Source organism: Danio aesculapii, chromosome 20 (assembly GCF_903798145.1).
Source record: "Danio aesculapii chromosome 20, fDanAes4.1, whole genome shotgun sequence".
NCBI classification, from domain to species: Eukaryota; Metazoa; Chordata; class Actinopteri; order Cypriniformes; family Danionidae; genus Danio; species Danio aesculapii.
The window spans coordinates 42635353-42658318 of record NC_079454.1 but is presented as its reverse complement, the minus strand read 5'-3'; the positions used below and the strand labels follow the sequence as shown (position 1 = coordinate 42658318).

Sequence of the window (22966 nt, the reverse complement as noted above, 5' to 3'; positions counted from 1 at the left end):
GCCACTTTTCCAAATGATCAACTAGAAGTCAAGTTATAAATTACTGCTCTTACAACTGAGATCAACGACAAGACCTTTCTCAAGTAGTTTATGTATACACACACACTTATAATTATACACACTATATACTATATATATATATACTACATAGAGAATAGAGTATATTAAGAATATATATAGCTTGTAATTCCTTATTTTAATTTAAATGTTTTATCCTTTTACTTCTAATTATGTTCAATGACTACAGTCTTATTTTACTAAATATAACGGTTTAATAAAACGGTTTGGTTTAAATGCACCAAAATATATTGTCTGTATTCACGGAGAAATAGATTTTTTTTTCCATTTTAAAGTGAGGGTACTCATTTAAGCTGTGCACTATAGTAAAATTATAATATATATATATTTTTATATTTTATAATATTAGAACTCGGAGCTAATACTTGATACGACAAGTGCTGTTTAGAAGAACATTTCCATTTCCCCAATAAATTAAAATGATTAAGGTTAACTGCATCTTTTTCCTCTTATACTTCAGATTTTTTTTCCCTTCACAATACAGAACCATTAAAATTGTATACTGTATGTTCTGTGTGCTATCATGTTAGTTATGGCTCATACAGTTTTATATAATGAAAATATGGAGCTCATACAAAAGAGGTCTTACCGACATCTCCAGAGTGAGCTTGTCAATCTGCTGCTTCTGACTGTCAATCAGCTGAAACAAAATGTATACAACAATTTAAGTTTCTAATGGAGTTCTTCTTTGAAACAAACATGCTGAAACACATTCAAACACATTCAGTATAAAGAAAAAAAATAAATCAAGTGATGAAATGGCAAATTTCAAACAAAAATCTATTAAATTGCTAAAAAAAGGCCTTTTTTAAACTTGCTTGAAGTGTTTTTGGACTTTAAAAAGAGTTCAAGCAAATAATGGGAGATAGAAATGCAATTGCTGAATAAACTCAGATGTAGCAAACATCACTCCCACGTGACCAATCAGCTGTCTCTATTATGCTTCCCTTGTTTACTGCTGGTTACTAATACTAAAGTCAGCTGCTCCCACAATGTGACAGAAAGCTGTCCAATTCACGTTTGGGTTTTTTTCCCCCACAAACTTTGAATTGATTACTTCTGCTATGAAAACCCAGCTAGTGAACGTGATGAAGTGCACGATGGGAGGCTGTACCAGGCTGTTGTGGCTCTGTTGTTCCAACAGGCGAGTGTTTTCTCTCTCCAGCTGCTTCAGATCCAGCATGGGCAGCCGAACTCCATCCTCCAAACACTTCTCCACCTTCTCTTGAAGACTACAAACAGACGGTTAACACAACTCCATCATTCAATACAAGGGAAATCAAATAACAGATTAACACAGAGGGGAAATCTCAACTGCTCCTCACTCTACATCACAGGCGTCAATCTCAGTTCATTAAGGACCACAGCTCTGCACAGTTTAGCTTTAATCCTAATTAATCACACCTGATCAAACTAATCAAGTCCTTCAGGTTTGTTTTAAACCTCCAGGTACGTGTATTGAAGCAGGGTTGGAACTAAACTGTGCAGGGCTGCTGCCCTCCAGGAACTGAGTTTGACACCCCTGTTCCACACACACACGCACGCACGCACGCACGCACGCACGCACACACGCACGCACGCACGCACGCACACACACACACACACACACAAGTATAAAGTTTGAGTATTAAAGTTTGAACTACAAGAAAAATAGATTAGCCTATTGTTTCCCAAACCTGTTCCTGAAGGCACCACCTGAAACACCTGAATCCACTCATCAGAGCATTAGAAGAGACTAACCTTCAAAAGTTAATGGGTCAGAGAAGGGAGACATCCAAAATATGCACTGTTGGTGTGCCTCCAGGAACATGGTGGGGAAATACTGAATTAGCCCAACCTTTTCAAAGTCTTTTAATATAGTGCTTTCAAGCCATCTGGTGAAATTGTATACAGATCGCAATATATATATATATATATGACATAAAAACAAAACATCTCAATGTTTGTTTTTTCAATATCATTATGGTCTGCATTAATAACAGCAGACAGCACTTTAATCTTCAGCTCTCTTAATTGAGCACATTATGCAGATTAAGGGCTCGTTCACACAGAATGTGTTCTTTCTTTTCAATGCACTACTTCTCCTTCAATATAAATGCGCTTGATGTGTGATCATTATGCTTGCGTCCTTTGAAGAGCTGCGTTTTTTAGATGCCGTATCAAACAAAAAGATCAGATCATGCAGAGCAGCTCATCACTTTACTGTCAGTTCAACAGCAGGGCACCAATCAGAATAACTCGAAGGCGGGGTTTCAATTAAAGTTTGTTTACAGACGATCAATGGCTCTGTCAGGATACACTCATGCTTTATGATCAAATCCAGCAATGCCATGCAAATATCAACCTTCCCATGAAAAAAAGTTTTCACCAAAATAGCGAAACCTGTTCAATGGTATATATATACCACTAGGCTTTTGGCCCCCGACTATAAACAGATGTTTTATTATAATATTAACATATACTTTCTTCTTAAGTTTTTACTGCATATGTCACATTCTTAATGCTGGAATTGCACTGGAATCTATTCCTGAGCGCTGACTCTCAATATTTTATTCAAATGATGAAAATATACATGCATGTAAAACTATATACAAGTAGATGCCATGAAATCGTCCACTTGTACACAAAAAAGTTAAAATTACATATATAATATTAACTTAAAAACACACGCACTGTATATAAGATAACAATATCAGCTTTTAAGCGTGTCCAGCAACATTGCAGGAATATTGGTCCAGCTTTGAATAGTGTTGTCTTTCACGCCATTAAGTCTGGCAGTTGTACCTTCCAGCTGGGCAATCTCTCTAAAATATGATAACCTGGTAAAAGTTGGGGGAGTGGATGGTTCAATCCATGATTTCAATTAAATTTATCTTTCTTTGTTTAGCACTTTTACAATGTAGATTGTGTCAAAGCAGCTTCACATTGAAGATTATAGTGAATTGAAACAGTGTCAGTTCAGTTTTCAGAGTTTAAGTTCAGCTCAGTGTGGTCTAATATTCACTGCTGTGAGTCCAACACTGAAGAGTAATCCATTGATGCGCAGCTCAAAAGTCTTTTTAGCAGCAGTGCTAAAAGCAGCTGATGAGCTCCTTTTTTGATAGGCGTTCAGTTGTAAAATGGAGCCATCCAGTAAAAGAAAAAGAAAGAAGGGGATTGCAAGTAGGAAATCCGAAAGAATAGAGAATGCATATTTCCAAACAAGAACCAACACTGGGCATTCCCAAAACAAATGTACTGTGAGTAGGAGCCAACTGAAGATGTGTCACAAAGGTGGCAGTAAGGATTAGATCTAACTTTCATCGTTTCATAATCTTTTGGAGGTGAAGTAGGCCCAAAGTGTGAATGAGCCTTAAGTGACTTTGAGAAGGAAAGCAGTGAAGCGTGTGGAAATGCAGTACCTCTGGACAGTAGCCACCAGCTCTTTCTCCCTCTTGGATTGAGTCTCGATGAGGGCATCTTTCTCCAGCAGCAGGCTGTGCTTCTCCTCCAGGCTTTTCTGCAGCTGAGAGACGCTTTCCTCCAGCGTCTGCTGCTTCTCCTGTACGTCCTGCAACTGAGACACACCACACAGACCAATATGAGTACAGTAAAGCTTCATTATCATAGTGGTTTTTAATGTATAGTATGTGTGTGTGTGTGTGTGTGTGTGTGGAGTTCTATGTTGGATGTAATCTATTTAAATGTTTTGCCTTTTTATTTTAGCATAAAGTGTACAACTTCCTAATTGGTTGTTTTTTTAAGCATAAACATCTACTGACTTTCAATTGGTTTTGCTTAAGTCAGCCATTTTGATCACTACATAAATTTAATAAATTTCTTTCTGTAGTTTTAGTTTAGATAACTTTAGTATATACATTCATTGGCCAGTTTATTAGGTACACCTGTCCAACTGCTCATTAATGCACATTTCTAATCAGCCAATCACATGGCAGCAACTCATTGAATTTAAGCATGTAGACATGGTCAAGACGATCTGCTGCAGTTCAAACTGAGCATCAGAATGACTGAGCGTAGTGTGGTTTTTGAAGCCAGACGGGCTGATCTGAGTATTTCAGAAACTGCTGATCTACTGGGATTTTCAGGCACAACCATTTCTAGGGTTTACAGAGAATGGTCTGGAAAAAATTGAAAATATCCAGTGGGCGGCAGTTCTGTGGGAACAAATGCCTTGTTGATGCCAGAGATCAAAGGAGAATTGCCCAACTGGTTCGAGCTGATAGAAAGGCAACAGTAACTCAAATAACCACTCGTTACAACCGAGGTATGCAGAAGAGCATCTCTGAACGCACATTGAACACATCCAGCCCTTGAGGCAGATGTGCTACAGCAACAGAAGACCACACTGGGTGCCACTCCTGGAACAGGAAACTGAGGCTACAATTCACACAGGCTCACCAAATTGGACGATAGAAGATTGGAAAAACGTTGCCTGGTCTGATGAGTCTCGATTTCTGCTGCATCATTCAGATGGTAGGGAGAGAATTTGGCATCAACAACATGAAAGCATGGATCCAGCCTGCCTTGTATAAACGGTTCAGGCTGCTGGGGGTGGTGTAATGGTGTGGGGGATATTTTCCTGGCACACATTGGGCCCATTAGTACCAATTGACCATTGTGTCAATGCCACAGCCTATATGAGTGTTGTTGCTGACCATGTCCATCCCTTTATGACCACAGTGTTCCCATCTTCTGATTGCTAATTTCAGCAGGATAACATGCCATGTCATAAAGCGTGAATCATCTAAGACTGGGTTCTTGAACATGACAATGAGTTTACTGTACTCAAATGGCCTCCACAGACACCAGATCTAAATTCAATAGAGCACCTTTGGGATGTGGTGGAATGAGAGATTCGCATCGTAGATGTGCAGCCGACAAATCTACAGCAACTGTGTGACGCTATCATGTCAATATATCATGTAAATATGCCAAAATCTGAGGAATATTTCCAGTACCTTGTTGAGTCTATGCCATGAAGGATTAAGGCAGCTCTGAAGTCAAAATGGGGTCCAACCCGGTACTAGTAAGGTGTACCTAATAAAGTGGCCGGAGAGCGTAAATAAACTTTGCAGACTTCATCTGGCTCAGTAGCAGATGTCTCAAAACTCAGCATAAGCGCTAAGCAGGTAAAAAAAAAAGGACCCAAAACATTTGTTGTTGACCGTCAGATAACATTAATTCTCTTACAGTTGCACACACTAGGAAACAATAATTTAATAACCCTCAAATAAGATTATTCACAAACATAATGAAGAGCGCCCGCTGTCACATTAGCATCTGTTTGCGCTGATCTATTAGCAGACGCCGGAGGGACTGCCACTGATCTGTTAGTTTACCACTGAAATGAGACGTTAATTATGTCCTGATTAACTCAAACCAGCATCCCTTCTCATTTCTGGTGGCTGAAAATCCGATTTAAAGTTGGAGAAGTTGGTGAACTAGGAAAAAGTGGCATCTGGCATGCTGGAATGATAATCAGGAGGACCAGAAATAAGATGGAGATTGTAATACGCTGTTAAATCTTTACCAGTTTTGAGGTTCAGAGAAGAAAACCATGTTAGGATAATGAAACTTCCTTTAAAAAACAAGTCAATTATATCAGAAATCCTCAAAAATCAGTAATGAGATATTTAGCATTTACTTTGTGTTCAAGTTTTTCTTGTATTTTGCATAAACCTTACTACTTACCAACCACTGTGAAGAAAAATGAATGAATGAAAAACATTTGTGGATAAAACTAGTTTTTCCAAAATCGCTCTAAGACAAAAATACTTGGTGTTTAAATGTTTTAGGACAACTTTGAGGAAAGTTGATGATCGACTTCACATGTTGACTATGGTATACACTCACACAAACACAGTGTACCTGTTGAGCTTGTGACTGGACCTCATCCAGCGAGGGCAGATCTGCCAGATATTTCTCCAGCGTCTCAATGCGCTGCTGCTTCTCTTTATTCTGCTCCTGTTCACGCTGACATTTCTTCTTCAGACTGCTGATGTAGCGGTCACGTGTTTTCATCTACACAATCACAAGCAACAGACAAAATAGGAGTTAAAACTGCTACACTGTCAGTCTGGCAGCCATTTCTGTCATTCCCTCCACATCTGCACACTAGAACGATTCATCCTTTTTCCCCCCTAAAAGTAACAAGCCAAAAAATATCTTTTGTTATAAAACTAAACAATATTCGAAAACAGAAGCTGCGTCCAAAATCGCATACTAATCGAGTAGGTCCTACAATTGGGACACACTACATCCACCATCATGTTATCATCACATGACCATCGAGTCTATTTATTTACTTCTTTTAATGTGTAAATATATGTTTTTATATTCATTTCAGTCAATAAATAAACAATTGGATATTAATTCATGTATAATACAGTTTGTAAAGTAATATTTTCTGTCTTTTAGTAAATATATTATGAGAGACTTGCAGAGAGTCGATTGAATTGGATTTGCATTGTAAAATACTGCGTTGAGGGTGGCACAGTGGCTCAGTGGTTAGCACTGTCCCCTCACAGCAAAAAGGTTGCTGGTTCGACTCCCGGCTGGACCAGTTGGCATTTCTGTGTGGAATTTGCATGTTGGCGTGGGTTTCCTCCGGTTTCCTCCACAGTCCAAAGACTATACACTATAGGTGAATTGAATAAACTAAATTGGCTGTAGTGTATGTGTGTGTGTGTGTGTGTGAAATGGGGGTGTGTATGGGTGTTTTCCAGTACTGTGTTGCGGCTGGAAAGGTATCTGCTGCGTATAACACATGCTGGAATAGTTGGCGGTTCATTCTGCTGTGACAATGCCTGATAAATAAGGGACTAAGCTGAAAGAAAATGAATGAATGAATGAATATTGCATGAGTGAGGTGGAAAAATTTGTGAAAAAAGGACACATTTTTCTACCGTGGGCCTTTCAAAATGAACAATAAAGCCACCTTTCCACTGCACACGACATTCAGAAACAACTGTTGAAATACGCCCCCCTTGTGGCAGTCGCACAGAATTTTTTGTTTTGTTGGGCACCAAAGGAGAAGCTGACTCTTGCTGTGTCTGAAACATACCTGTCAACCCTTCTGTTTTCCTGGGATTCTCCTGTATTTTACAATTCTATCCCACCATCATCCCGTGAATTTTTAATCTTTCTATGAAAGTTGGCAACAAACATCAAAAAGCCAATCCTCCCTATACGCAACCCATACCGCCGAACCACCAGGGGATGCCCCTTGCTCTTAAATGTGAATCTGTTCTGTGCTTTCATTTTATTTAGGTATGAAAACACTTTGAAATAAATATAAAAACAGTGGGATTTCCTTCCATTCCATTACAGGCACCGTCGTCCCTCCTTTGCAATCCTCAAAATAGTCAGTTCATGTAGCGGTGCATGACTGTCTGATGTGCTCATAGTGATAAATAGCTACCGTTTCCCTGCGGATTCTGCACACGCGATACGAAGCGGAGTGAAAGTGGACACTCTGGGTTTTGGTTGTGTGTTTGGCAGACATATACACATAACAATAATAACAACAACAACATCCGAAATAAAGGAGTGCAAAAGCAAGAGCCTTTATTCTCTGTGCGTTCACCATGGTTGAATGAAAAAATGAATACTAGAAATTCATAGATCACAAAAAAATTTGGAGGGAATGTGGAAACGGCATCAAGAAAATACTATTTTTATTATTCATTTATGAATCGAAATGTGTTTTTAATATAGACTTTTTCTGATACAAAAAGTAACTGCTAAAAAATGAATAATAATTCTAATCTTGTGCACACGGACCTGGAATAGATCCCATTCGGTCGCATATGGTCAACAACTTCAACTATTTTAATAGATCTGCAGCTCAAATCGGATCTGAATTTTTTTGCATACGAACATGATCAGAATTCTACGCAGCTCCCGTAATACTCTCCATTGCAAATGAATAACTTCCGGTATGTCCGGTAATTGTTGTGTGCAGTAAAAAAAGCCAGCTTAGGACACATTCACATTCATTGATTTGTCCTCCTCACCTTCTCCTCCAGTTTCTTGATGTCTTCTGTGTATTTCTGTGTGTTTTGTTTGAGAAATTCGCTGAGGTGAATGACCTCCAGCTCTGATGAGGCTAATTTTCGGCCCAGCTCTCCGTTTTCACAGCACAGAGGACTCACACGATCCGGCAGATGAGACTTCGGGCTCTGGCCACACACTGGACTGTCATATGGAGAGTCCTGAAACATGTGAAAACATGCAGGTTATTAAGCTTTTGAATGACGTTATAAACATATTCTCCCTTATTTCATTCAATATTAAAAGGGATGGAAAAAGACTTGCTACTCAGGCACAGATACTGAGTGAAAATCTTTCTAAACTAATAAGCGCAAGTATCTGGCTGAAGATAAACTTGAGTAAAAGCACTTTTTATAACAAAAACAAATCAATTCTGTTTCATTATACTGAGTGACTATTGCAGAAGTATCTGCACAGTTAATTTGACATTAAATGGACATTTATTTCAAGATATATTAATGTATTTAAACAAAATACATGTACTGTAACCAGGGCTTGACATTAACACCCACCAAATGTGGGTGGATTTCAACAGTGGTAGGTTAGACAGCCACTCCTGCCACTTTGGCTGGTTTAAGTCAATTTTTAAATTGTAAGTAAACGGTTCCTTGCGTGAAGCATCTGTGCCGGGAAACATAACTGGTGTGATCAGTTCCCTTTGAAATAGACTGGAGAAAATGCAACACTCGTGCACCCACAATTCTGCTGCTTTCAGACTTTGAAAGGTCTTTAAGCAGCAGTGGTTGCTTTCACTTTAACTTTTCTTTGAACAGATTATTAATAGGCTAACATTAACTGTGTGTACTTGATCATCCTTTAATTGTTGCACATGATATGCTTTTCACCTGCTTTCTTTTGCGATTACAGTTATTATGGGCTAAGAATTATAGCTCTTTTTTATTTTTACTGTGGCTAGAGTCTTGGCTTGAATATCATTTTGCATGATCCTAATAGCCACTACAACAACAACAACAATGGATAATTACCTCAGATTAAAAAAAATAGTGCACTTTACAATATGTTTACAATAAATATTGCACTTTACATTAGTTTATGTCTAACAGGAACCAAGTATAAGCAACAGTCGTGCAGCATTTATTAATTATAGTTCAGCATTTACTAATGCATTATTAAATTCCAAAGTCATACAAAATCGCATCGTGAGTTATAATAATAATTCATTAATAACAATTCCTTACATTTTAGATAGCGCTTTTCTGGACACTCAAAGCATTTTACACATTAGGGGGAATCTCCTCATCCACCACCAGTGTGCAGCATCCACCTGGATGACACAACGGCAGCCATATTGTGTCAGACTGCACACCACACACCAGCTGATTGGTGGAGAGGAGACAGAGTGATGAAGCCAACTATTATATGGGGAGGACTAGGAGGCCATGATGGACAGAGGTCAGAGGGCAAATTTGTCCAGGATACGGGGGTTGAACCCCTACTGTTTTTCAAAGTACATCCTGGGATTTTTAACGACCACTAAGAGTCGGGACCTCGGTTTAACGTCTCATCCGAGGGACGGCGCTCACTGGGTAGTATAGAGTCCCCTTCACTATACTGGGGCATTAGGACTCACACAGACCACAGGTTGAGCGCCCTCTGCTGGCCTCACTAACACCACTTCCAGCAGCAACCTAGCTTTCCCATGTGGTCTAACATCGAGTTAACATGAACTAACAATTAACGAAATTACATTAAAAAACATTAACTAATACAACATTTTTGTAACGTGTTATATAATATAATATAATATAATATAATATAATATAATATAATATAATATTGTGAAACATTATGGTGGTGACTGTGTTAACATTACATGACCACACTTTAAGTAATATTTTTGTTTGTTTTTATTCATTTGTTTTACTTATTTGTACAGGGACAATGTACAGCATGACATGCTGTGCCAGAGTTAGCTATAAAGCTAATTTACATCTGTAGTCCCAGGGCAGGATGTTGTAACAAAATTAACGATATCAATATATATATATATATATATATATATATATATATATATATATATATATATATATATATATATATACCCTACTGTATATATATATATATATATATATATATATATATATATATATATATATATATATATATATATATATATATATATTTTTTTTTTTTTTAATAATAAATATATATATTAATAATAAAATAAAAAAATAATAATGTTAGATATAAAAAACTACAACAAAAATAACAAAAAATTACACAGAAGAGTGTACTTTGAATAATGTTGGTGCAAAATCTTCAGTTGCCATTGATTCTCACTCTTTTATGTCCAATGAAACCATAACACTTAGGCTAGTGGTATTTATCAACATATCTTCTGTTTTACAGTAGAAAGAGATAACCTGAGGGCCAGTAAATGATGGCAGAAGTTTCATATTGGTTGAACCTTCTGTTTAATTTTAGCAGCCACTACTACTTCAGTACAGTAACAGTACAGTAAGCATAGTGTACATCTGAATACAAGACAAACCTTTGCTTTGAGCAGATACGAGTCCTCATAGCGCCCTCTCTGGTTCTGGAGGACTTGTTGTGCCCTTATCTCGTTTTCCCTGATTCTGGCATGAAGCTGAAGGATCTGCTGCTTTTGCCTAGGATTTGCAGAGTAGAAACACACTGAATATTCACTTTGATTTTATTGGAGTTCACAGTCTGCTGCTTCATGCAGAGCAGGCGTTTTAATAACAAGCAGGCTGGAAAAAATGGCTTTTGAGAGCAGGGGACATGTTTTGTGAAGGAAGCCGCTGACTGTCCTCGTGTTTTCACACTTTTAATGACACTTGAAAGTGTGCTTGTTGCATTTGATTTGGACATTTGCAGCCTTTGAGGCAGAGAGAGTGTGGTTAAACATCGCTGGATCAAGTTCAGCATACTAAACACAGCAGCACGATAGGACAATTGATCACAGCGACATCTTGTGGTAGGTCATGGTATAGATCAGTTAAATGTCCTGCATGCAATTGTATTATTTTCTTATTTGTATACATGTAAACTTATGTGAATTGGATGATGTTTACATAGTTTATTATATACACAATACAACATTACATACATTTATACAATGAATAATGTAAATATGCACTTCACATCATTTTACAAATTTAAATACATACGCATTGGAGTTAAATTGGTATAAACAATGTTTAAAATGTATGCATGTAATATATTGTGTAAGTAACAAATTATTCAATGTATTATATGTAAATATCCTACAATTCAAATCATTTTACATATTTAGATATATACAGTTGAAGTCAGAATTATTAGCCCCCATGTTTATTTTTTCCCCCAATTTCTTTTTAACGGAGAGATTTTTTTCAACACATTTCTAAACATAATAGTTTTAATAATTCATTTCTAATAACTGATTTATTTTATCTTTGCCATGATGACAGTAAATAATATTTGACTAGATATTTTTCAAGACACTTCTATACAGCTTAAACTGACATTTAAAGGCTTAACTAGGTTATTTAGGTTATCTAGGCAGGTTAGGGTAATTAGGCAAGTTATTGTATAACGATGGTTTGATCTGTAGACAATTGAAAAAATATATAGCTTAAAGGGGCTAATAATTTTGACCTTAAAATAGCTTTAAAAAAATTAAACACTGCTTTTATTCTAACCGAAATAAAACAAATAAGACTTTCCCCAGAAGAAAATATTATCAGACATAGAAGAAAATATTATCAGACATACTGTGAAAATTTCCTTGCTCTGTTAAACATTATTTGGGAAATAATTAAAAGAGAAAAATAAATTCAAAGGGGGGCTAATAATTCTGACTTCAACTGTATATATAATTTCTTCTAGCTTATACTTTCCAGAAAAAAATGGTCTGAAGCCACAAGCACACACACAGTCTCAGATAATATTATAATTTAGTCTAATAATAATAAATATAACTAACACAGCTAATGCTATAAATATTATGACATTTATATGTATATCTATACAATTTAACCCTGGATTTCAATCAATACTTCACCAATTTCTACTCCTTGATACCATGATGAAGACTGTAAAACAGTGTTTGTTAACTCACCGGTCGATCTCCAGTTCTCTCTGTCTCAGGAGTCCCTCTTTAATCTTGACCAGAGTGTTGACTGGCAGTGAAGCTCCACTCAGCATCTGCAAAAACACAATCATCACAGCATTAGACTCCTCATCTCATGGCCAGCCTGCTCTTACTGTAATCAGCATAATCTGCCATCATAATCAGATTGATGAAGAACTCACTGATGATGTCACTTCGCTAAAAACAAAGAATGATGCTCATATTCTATTGCATTACAATACTTTCAAACTTTTTAAATCCACACATGTAAACTAATTTGAAAAATATCATTAAAAATATTTGAAAAGCATATATTTTATAAAACATATTTAGAAATATTAAACAAATGTACTAATACCACTTCCAAATAAATGTACAAAAATACAATTTCTAATAATTTATACTTCTAGAAATATGTTTTTTTTTTTAATGTTCTATAAAAAATATCTTCAAATTTATTGAATGAATTGCAAGGAATAATTTTTACATTTAAAAAAAAAAAAAAAAAAAGTTTTTCACATGAACTATTTTACAACTAATAATTTTGCCGACATGGCGTCACAGTGGCGCAGTGGGTAGCATGATCGCCTCACAGCAAGAAGGTCACTGGTTCAAGCCGCGGCTGGGTAAGCTGGCATTTCTGTGTGGGGTTTGCATGTTCTCCTCGTGTTTGTGTGGTTTCCTCCGGGTGCTCCGGCTTCCCCCACAAGTCCAAAGACATGGGTGAATTGGGTAAGCTAAATTGTCTGTAGTGTATGTGTGTGTGAATGTATGTTTATGGATGTTTCCCAGTAATGGGTTGCAGCTGGAAGGGCATACGCTGTGTAAAACATATGCTGGATAAGTTGGCGGTTCATTCCGCAGTGGCGACCCCTTATTTATAAAGGGACTATGCCGAAAATGAATGTATGAATTTTGGCGACCCCTGATAAATAGGGGACTTAGCTGAAGTAAAATGAATGAAATGAATAATTTCAAATTAATTGAAATAATTTCAAATGATAAATAGAATCCAAATCAATAATTTCATATTTTTTGAATAAATAGTTTTCATATTTTTATATGTAAAAAAAATTATTGTAGTGATTTAATATAAACCAATATATTGAGGCTTTGCATATATTGTTCATACTTTTAAAGTTAATTAACATTAATTAATATAGTTAATAATAACAACAAAAAACTAAAATGAAACATTTTTTAAACTATTTATTTTAGGAAAAGACTTCCAAATAAATTAAATGATTCTTTATATATGTATATACACTCTGAGAAATAAAGGTACAGTAGCTGTCACTGGGGCCGTACCTTTTCAAAACATACATATTTGTACCTGAAGGGTCCATAATGGTACCTCAAAGGTACTTTTTAGGTACATTTGAGCACTAAAATGCACCTTTAAGGTACCAGTGAGGACTCTTTGGGTACAAATATGTATCTTTTGAAAAGGTACGGCCCCAGTGACAGCTACTGTACCTTTATTTCTCAGAGTGTGTGTATATATATATAAAATGTCTGAAACCACCCCACACAAGCGCCACCCCACACTAATGATTTGAGTTTAGAAATGAATATTTTTTAAATTAAATATTTTATAAAGAATAATTCCAAATTAATAAACTCCTTTGCAATTAATTTTAACTTTAATTACTCCATTAAAAAAGATCTAATGAATTTTAGAATGACTATTTCAAAAATGAATTGACTTTGATCCTAAAATGCCCCCAGAGTCACTGCATATTCATAGTTGGTGAATCTCTGGAAAATGAACAACTGTCGAGACTCAGAACATCTCTCTAACTCCAGCACTTGTGGACTGAATGTTGGTATGGTACATTTTATCCGTGCCGTCCACTAGACTACACATTTAACTGATGTGGTTGTGCAGGACTAACTATTACACAAGCACTTATCACACACGCATTAACCGCATTTACATCAACCCTTTAAAATAGTGCGTATTGTTTCCCCTGACCCGACTCCACAGACTTGACCAGCGGCCAGCCTCACAAAATGCCAACCCTATAAAAGCGGCACAATATCAGTGGCACTGGAGCGCCCGCAAACATGCCTTTATTTGCCTCGGGAGAGATTTTCGTCCCAGCACAAACTGCGTGGTGATAAGAAGCAGGTGCCACTTTCACTGCCAGGCCTCCCTCACCGCTTCACATAGCCCAGGATATTTATAACAGTCAGCGTGTGGCCAACACAACAAACTGGCTCCAGTCACCACCGTGTGTGTGTGTGTGTGTGTGTGTGTGTGTGTGTGTGTGTGTGTGTGTGTGTGTGTGGTAAAACTGGTGCTGTGCAGGAGGAGATCATAACCAGGCAGGAGAAACAAACACAGGCTGAAAAGCAGATCAATACACTCACTTTCACATGATTAATTCAACTTAAATAAAAATAACTCCGTGAACAGAAGTAAATGCACCATAAAATGTATCGTAAGACTAGTCAAGGCAACTTGCACACTAGAGGTCTGGAATATTCAGCATCTAGGTGGGGTATGATCAAAATTCTATTTCACTGTGTGAAGTCATTTTATTTTAATGTATAGTAATGATATATTTCACAATATAGTCATTTAAATAGGTAGTTGTTCAACAAAAACAGGTTATAATAATAAACAAAGTGAGGGAAATAAGTATTCAACACGTCACCATTTTTCTCTGAAAACATATTTCTAAATGTGATGTTTAACTGAACTTTTCACCAGATGTCCATAACCAAAGAAATCCATATATGAAAAGAAACTAATCTAATTGGTTTGCAAATTAAGTTACAGTAGGTGTAATGAAATGAAATGACGCAGGGAAAAAAGTATTGAACACATGAAGAAAGGGAGTTGAAGAAAGGCACTGAAAGCCCAGACAGCAGCTGAAATCTCTTAAAAGTTATTCAGCAACCCTCTGCCCTTCGTCATTGTAAATGAATATTAGCTGCTACAGTCCAGCATCTACATTCGCAGAATGATGAAGATGAAACCAGAGTGGACATTTCAGCAAGACAATAATCCAAAATACAGCCAAGAAAACTCCGATGCTTTCAGAAAAAGAAAATCAAGCTGTAGAATGGACCAGCCAATCACCTTACTTGAATCCGAAATAAAATACAAAATAAAGCTTAAATTTGATAGACGAGACCCACAGAATCATCAAGATTTTTACACACACACACACACACACACACACACACACACACACACACACACACTTTCAGATTTTTTTTTTTTGGTTTTGTTATATTTTTATGTTTGTATTGTTTGGGTTTTGTCTTTTATTTTTTACCCTGTTAAGTCTTTCTCCATCAGCATTTTTTTTTTTTTAAACGACAGTCACTGGCAGAATTTTTAATGGTTTTCTCCTAAATTTGATGATCCTCCGAATATTTTCTGCTAGGGATATATATACCATATAATATTTGTACCACTAAAATATACCATATTATATATGGTATATATAAGATAAGAGAATGATAAGTAGGGTGAGATATAATTTCTACTGGTAAACGTGTGTTTTATGCCAAATACGAAAGTGAAAGAATGCTGTCTAACTGAACTACTACCTGACAAATGTCTTGGCGCCTATAAGTTTTAGGACCAACAAATAATAACTTGACTTCTAATTATTTAAAAAATATATATTATTATTATTTAAGTAGCACAGCAAGGTCTGACTTTTCTTAGAAATAATGTACAGAAATAATGCACAGTATAGAATATAAAGCCATGTACAGTGGAGAAAGAATTAATATTGTGTATGACTCCCATCAGCTTGAACAATAGCATTCATACATCTCTGTAATCACTCAAATAACTTATTCATAAAGCCACCTGGAATGGCAAAGAAAGCGTTTTAGCAGGACTCCTAGACTCCTTCATCAAGATTCTTTGGATTCTCCATCTTACCCCAGACACGCTCAATAATGTTCATGTCTGGTGACTGGGCTGGCCAATCCTGGTGCACCTTGACCTTCTTTGCTTTGAGGAACTTTGATGTGGAGGCTAAAGTATGAGAAGGAGCACTATCCTGCTGAAGAATTTGCCCTCTCCTGTGATTTGTAATGTAATGGGCAAAAAATAAAAACCAAAATAATAAACCAAATTTTGGCCAACTCTGAGAGTTTACACTCACATGACTTGTTTTAACTATTTTGATCCATTTAGAAACTTTGCCGTATGAAAGCACACCGCATCAAGAACAAAAAGCAACATTGTAACAATTTTAATCAATGTTTGGAACAAAACAATTGATCTATAGGCGTAAAAAAACCTTAAATAACAACTGATTTCCTTGAAGCAACTGCAACAGATGGAAGAAAACCAACTGAGCATCTGTGTGTTGAAGATTGGAGAGCATGTAGGCCAGAACATTGCCATCATTCTTGTCTTGTCTCTTTGGGTGCTGTTGTCGCCACATGTCAGAAGGATCATGCCATTCCTATCAAGACCAAGACCTTTGCACTTACATAAGATACTATGATGACCCTGTAAATCTGTCATAAATGCAGGTCTGGAATGATTAGCAAAATCTAAATCTCTCTCGTTGTTATGATAAATGTAAGCTAAAAATACAAGTATCAATTCCCCAATAAAGAACACAGCGCCTGTCCTCTTGGCAAGAAGGGATCTGGTGGGAATAAATGTGTGTGTTTACCAAACGCGATGGCATTATATACACTGGAAAGGTTTATGAGTGAGGAGTTTGTCTAAACTTGTTCCTCCAGCTGCTCTTCAGAGTTGAGCCTGTGTTTCTCTAAACTCAAGAGACACTAAAAGCTCACAAACCTCAGGAGACTAAAGACGTGCAAAATGCAGTGTCATTGATTCATTTGAACTCCCGTAGGTCCTCGTTCCTCCTGAGTTAACAACTTTAAACAGGTCTTCATCTGACAATGGAGAAACCTCCTCTGCAGATTTTATTATTAGCTACTACGCATTTAAGCACCCTATAAAATCTCTTGACACGCTATTGGAGCAGAAAGTGTGGGTGGAACATGAGGATTTAATTAATTTTGCACATATAGTGAAGCTTTATACACTGGATATATATGTTAATGTTTTGATTGAAATGAAAATATATAATAATTATAAAAAAACGAATATAATATAATATAATATAATATAATATAATATAATATAATATAATATAATATAATAAATATAATATAATAAAGAATTGTAACAGATCAGAGGGAAGACTTTTCTGATAACTTAAGCAAACAGTAAAGGAGGTTCTTCAGAACAGAAACAAACAATACCATTGTAACAGATTAAAACCAAACAAACAGAACTTAATTTCGGGTGGTAACTGAAACAAGACGATGGTGATGGTTGCAAACACAGGAACTAAAGGACAAGAACACAGGCAGGATAACAGGCAGAGTGGCAAACAGGATACAATAACTGGAAAGGGATTCTGATTCTGTTATACGGCGCTGTGAAAAGGGGCGGGATTAAACAAGATGATTAGACATTTAAAAAGCGAGCGATTGGTCCATGTTTTAAATTTCTGTCCAGAGAGGTCCTGTTTTGATCCTCGATTGGTCTTACGCAGTCAAATGATGCGATTTCACAGGTCAGACTTCACCAAGATTGAAATTTGCAACGCAGCGAACTGCGAAACTTGTTGCAAGAGCTTGCGTTTTCGGTCTGACGCATTCGCGTGTGTATGAATGGAAGTCTATGGGGAGAAAAGTCCAGTGTGACTGCGGCTTTATACAGCGTGAGCGAGGTGATGAGTGGCAGGTGAAGGTGATTAGGTTTCTGGTGATTGGGGCCGTGCAGGTGCAGTGAATAAATCTGACAGCCTGGATGGATTCCAGACAACAATAAGGTTTCATTAGTTTATAATAGTTAATGTATTTACATTTGTTCATGTAAGATGAACAAACAACAAACTATACATTACAGCTTTTATTAATGTATAATAACCTTAGTTAAAGAAAATAAAGCATTAACTGAAGTACAACTTTGGATTTTGATGCATTAGTAAATGTAAAAACTATGATTAATAAATGCTTTTTTATTTCATTTCATGTTAGTAAATGCGATGCCATTAATGAAACCTTATTGCATGGTGTGACCTAAAATAAAATAAAATAAATAAAACAAAACATAATATAATATAATATAATATAATATAATAAATATAATATAATATAATTTAATAAATATAATATAATATAGTTTAATAAATATAATATAATATAATATAATATAATATAATATAATATAATATAATATAATATAATTTAATAAATATAATATAATATAATAAATATAATATAATATAATATAATATAATATAATATAATATAATATAATAAATATAATATAATATAATAAATATAATATAATATAATATAATATAATATAATATAATATAATATAATTTAATAAATATAATATAATATAATTTAATAAATATAATATAATATAATAAATATAATATAATATATTATAATAAATATAATAAATATAATATAATAAAATAAATATAATAAATATAATATAGTATAATATAGTATAATATAATATAATATAATATAATATAATATAATAAATATAATTTAATAAATATAATAAATATAATATAATAAATATAATATAATAAATATAATTTAATAATATAATATAATATAATATAATATAATATAATAAATATAATATAATAAATATAATTTAATAATATAATATAATATAATATAATAAATATAATTTAATAAAGATAAATATAATATAATAAATATAATATAATAAATATAATTTAATAATATAATATAATATAATATAATATAATATAATATAATATAATATAATATAATATAATATAATAAATATAATATAATAAATATAATTTAATAATATAATATAATATAATATAATAAATATAATTTAATAAATATAATAAATATAATATAATAAATATAATATAATAAATATAATTTAATAATATAATATAATATAATATAATATAATATAATATAATATAATATAATATAATATAATTCATTCATTAATTTTCCTTCGGCTTAGTCCCTTATTTATCAGAGGCAAACTCCACACAGAAATGCCAACTGGCGGAGCTGGGAACCAGCGACCTTCTTGCTGTGAGGCGACAGTGCTAACCACTGAGCCACCATGCCACCTATAATAAATTATAATGTACTATAATATAATACTAAAAGTTCTAGTGAAAAACCAGACATGAACACATCTTAGCCTAGTCTGGTAGTTTTTGAAAAGCATGATTCTTCCACAGAGAAGCGAGGCCTTTGGTACAGCTCTAAAAGTCAGATCCACCCTCTCAAATGGACCAAAGAGCAGCAGAAAGGTCTGATGGCTTTCGGCTACAGCGCATGAACAGTTTCACTGGGTCACATAGCACAGCTAATCTGCTGCCAATTCCCTGAACTCTATCAGAGTCTGTCACTGCGCTCTCTCCTGAGCCTTCAGACAGACGTCCATCAAATGCTCGGCATGCTGGGACAACACAAGGAAGACACACAGGCTCCTTCAGAGGTGATGGTACTCAGAATTCACAAATTAAGCTGAGAGATTTAATCTACACTTTTAAACGTATGAATGTCACTGGACTGGATTAGGCAACACTGCAGCTAAGTAAGGATCTGTCTTAGTATAGTGTCTGGATGTTTAAGAGAATTTGAACTGAAAGCATATTGCAGGGTTCTTACCCCTTTCCCAACTTCAAATTCCAGCACTTTCAATGTGCATTTTTAATGTTTTCCCAGCACCTAACAACCACGATAAATGACAATTATACTTGCTGTATCTACTTTTTCACATTTAAATCCATTGTGCTATTTAAAAAAAACAATATTGACATTTCAACTTAATTGTTGAATACTTTGGAGCATAGATTTATTGAAATAGTTCACCTGTTATCTCCTCATTATCATTATTACAAGTATTTCTACCATTGTCATTATTCAGGTTGCTGTAGTTGTAGTAGTAGTCATAGTAGTAGTAGCGGTTGTAGTTGAAGTACTAGTTGAAGTACTATCTGTAGTAGTAGATGTCGTTGGTATAGTGGTATCAGAGGTAGTGGATGTGCAGTAGTAGTAGTAGTCGGTGTAGTAGTATCAGAAGAAGTAGACATTGTTGATGTAGATGTTGTAGTAGCAGTCATTGCGGTAGTAGTATCAGTAGTAGATGTAGTAGTAGTCGTTGTAATAGTATCAGTAGTAGTAGACATTGTTGTAGTAGTGGTTGGAGCTGTAGTAGCAGTAGTAATAGTTGTAGCATTAGAAACTCTCTGTAGTAGTAATAGTAGTTGGTGTAGTACTTGGTGTAGTAGTCGATTTATTGTATTATTTTTAATTAGTGGTTGTTGTTAATTATTAGTACTGTAGTCCTTTCTTGCTTGTTTACTGTCATTATTACTATCATTATATCACTAGCATTGTTGTCACTCCATATCACTGACTGGTTTCTTTCTATCAGTTTTTTTTCCTTATATATATATATATATATATATATATATATATATATATATATATATATATAATTTGCTTCATTTAGTGACTCTTATTGTTCCTTTTGTGTGCTCTGACCTGTTTACCAAGTTACCTTTACGCACAAACACGCACACACCTGCCAGTATTTGACTGTATTGTTGTTGTTTTTTTATTTTTGTTATTGTTTTATTCTCTTTGTATTTGTATCATCTCAAATTGTGTACCTTTTGTATATTCTTAAAAAAAAAAAAAAAAAAAAAAAGAAATAGTTCACCCAAAATGGTAAAAAAATAAATAAATAAATAAAAAAGTTCAGTTATTGGATGAAGCATCTTTTTAAGTTTGGTCTCTTTCTACCTAAAGTTGATTTCTCAAAAAATGAGCTTACAGTCAGATGGTGTTTGGGTGTAGAACCAAACTTTCATGTCCACCGCTATTCAAAAGTCATGTAACAAATTAAATCCTAATGAGTCAGAGAATATTGCTGCTACAAATTAATGAACTATGTCAACTGTTTCGAAAATCCGTCACCAAATATGGAAACCATAGTTTGTAATCTTTCATCAATATTACTTTTTATTATTGTCAATATTACTTTAGGTTAGGACTAAGGTACCATTTTATCTGTATAGCAAATGCCCCACCTGTCAAATGGTTTTCGTTATGTGCATAATGCATTTTAAGCTAAAAGGAAAACTACTCCGTAAGATAACGAATTTTAATGAAAGCAATCCTAATTCAAATTCAAGCAGGTTCAAGCACGTTATCCAAAATCCAAGCACTTTTCTAACCTTGAAAACACTACATTAATAATCAAGCATTTTCCAGGATTTCCAGCACCCGAACGAACCCTGTCATTCTGACTTTGCAAACATCTCATCATAACGAATCAAAAGAATAGTCTGAAGAATCTAGACTAACATTTGCTGAAGAATTAAAGGCCTAGAATAACCTAGAAAACAAAGTGCTATTTCTTTAAATGCAGCATGAGTGCACTCTTCAATAAACAACAGACGAGCTATTTAAAACATTTGTTTATAAATGACTTCATACCTCCAATTAAAATGGCTGTGCAATTAATTGACAGTTAAAGTAGCTACTGAGAAAAGGTTGTGCATCAATTGTTTTCTGATGCCATGTGTGTGTGTAAAGCAGTGACATTCAGACATCTGAAGTGTCTCTCGAGTGTCCGGATGCCTTCAGGGGTCACTGTATACCCTCTCTCTGTGTTTTGTGTGGCCTGTTGACAGCTGCTGGATCTGCTAAGCTCAACCATGAGGTGAGACATGGATGTATTGCACCTAACAAGTAAACTTTCCAGCGCTGGCCGGAGGGCACAGCTCAGGCCAGCGGACAATGTGTATGTATGAGCATGGCAACCGGGCATTTACACGTCATAAACACCAGGCAAACGAGGGACGGGCGAGCAAGGTCACCATAGAGGACTGACCTGCTCCATTATAATGAGCTCATCTAGAAAGAACAGCACGTCTGCTGAGCCAAACTGCACACTGCATGTGCTGATGCGCTGGGATTATGCTATTGAGAACAACATGTTAACGAGAGCACATTCAATAAGAAGGCTGAGGGGTTTCTTTTAAGCAATATTATTTATGTACATTTATTTATTTATTTAAGTATTTTTCTCTACTTAGACAGCATCTTTTAGCAGTTCATTATATGTAAATATTGAAAATGTTTTACTGTATTTGACCTTTGTAACTGGATTGTTACTGACTTGATTTTATTTTGTATATTAAAACCAATCATAGATATATATCAGGGGTGTCCAAACTTTTTGGGCCAAGGGCCAGATGCAAAAAAAAAAAACATTGTCCTGGGCCAAATTTTACATGAATCACACAGACACGCATATATATATATATATATATATATATATATATATATATATATATATATATATATATATATATATATATATATATATATATATATATATATATATATATATATACATATATATATATATATATATATATATGTGTGTGTGTGTGTGTGTGTGTGTATTATAGAATTATTTTAATTTGTCGTCCAACTGTGTTTCTAGAAAGACTTACGTTTTTAAAATCTTAAATCTTCTCTGGGCAAATTACAGTTGCAACACTCATCAGACACTCCTTTATAAATTGTCCTTCAGTGAGGGGTTTCCTGTGCTGTGCGATTAGCTGAGCTACCTCATACCTAGCCAGCGTATAATTTTCTTGCACTTTATTAGCACGAAAAAACTGCTGTTGTTGAGCT

At 34.9% G+C, this 22966-nt stretch overlaps 1 protein-coding gene across 2 annotated transcripts in view; it reads right to left on the bottom strand.

Moving 5' to 3' along the window:
- cep85l (centrosomal protein 85, like) overlaps window positions 1–22966 on the bottom strand; it is a 120525-nt gene that overhangs the window by 9311 nt on the left and 88248 nt on the right. For both annotated transcript variants that reach the window (XM_056480674.1, XM_056480673.1), the window contains exons 4-10: window positions 12215–12300; window positions 10643–10760; window positions 8094–8291; window positions 5947–6099; window positions 3480–3634; window positions 1193–1310; window positions 668–718 (exon numbers count right to left, since the gene is read on the bottom strand). In XM_056480674.1, the coding sequence (XP_056336649.1) occupies window positions 668–718; window positions 1193–1310; window positions 3480–3634; window positions 5947–6099; window positions 8094–8291; window positions 10643–10760; window positions 12215–12300 (879 nt within the window). The remainder of the gene's footprint in view (window positions 1–667; window positions 719–1192; window positions 1311–3479; window positions 3635–5946; window positions 6100–8093; window positions 8292–10642; window positions 10761–12214; window positions 12301–22966) is intronic.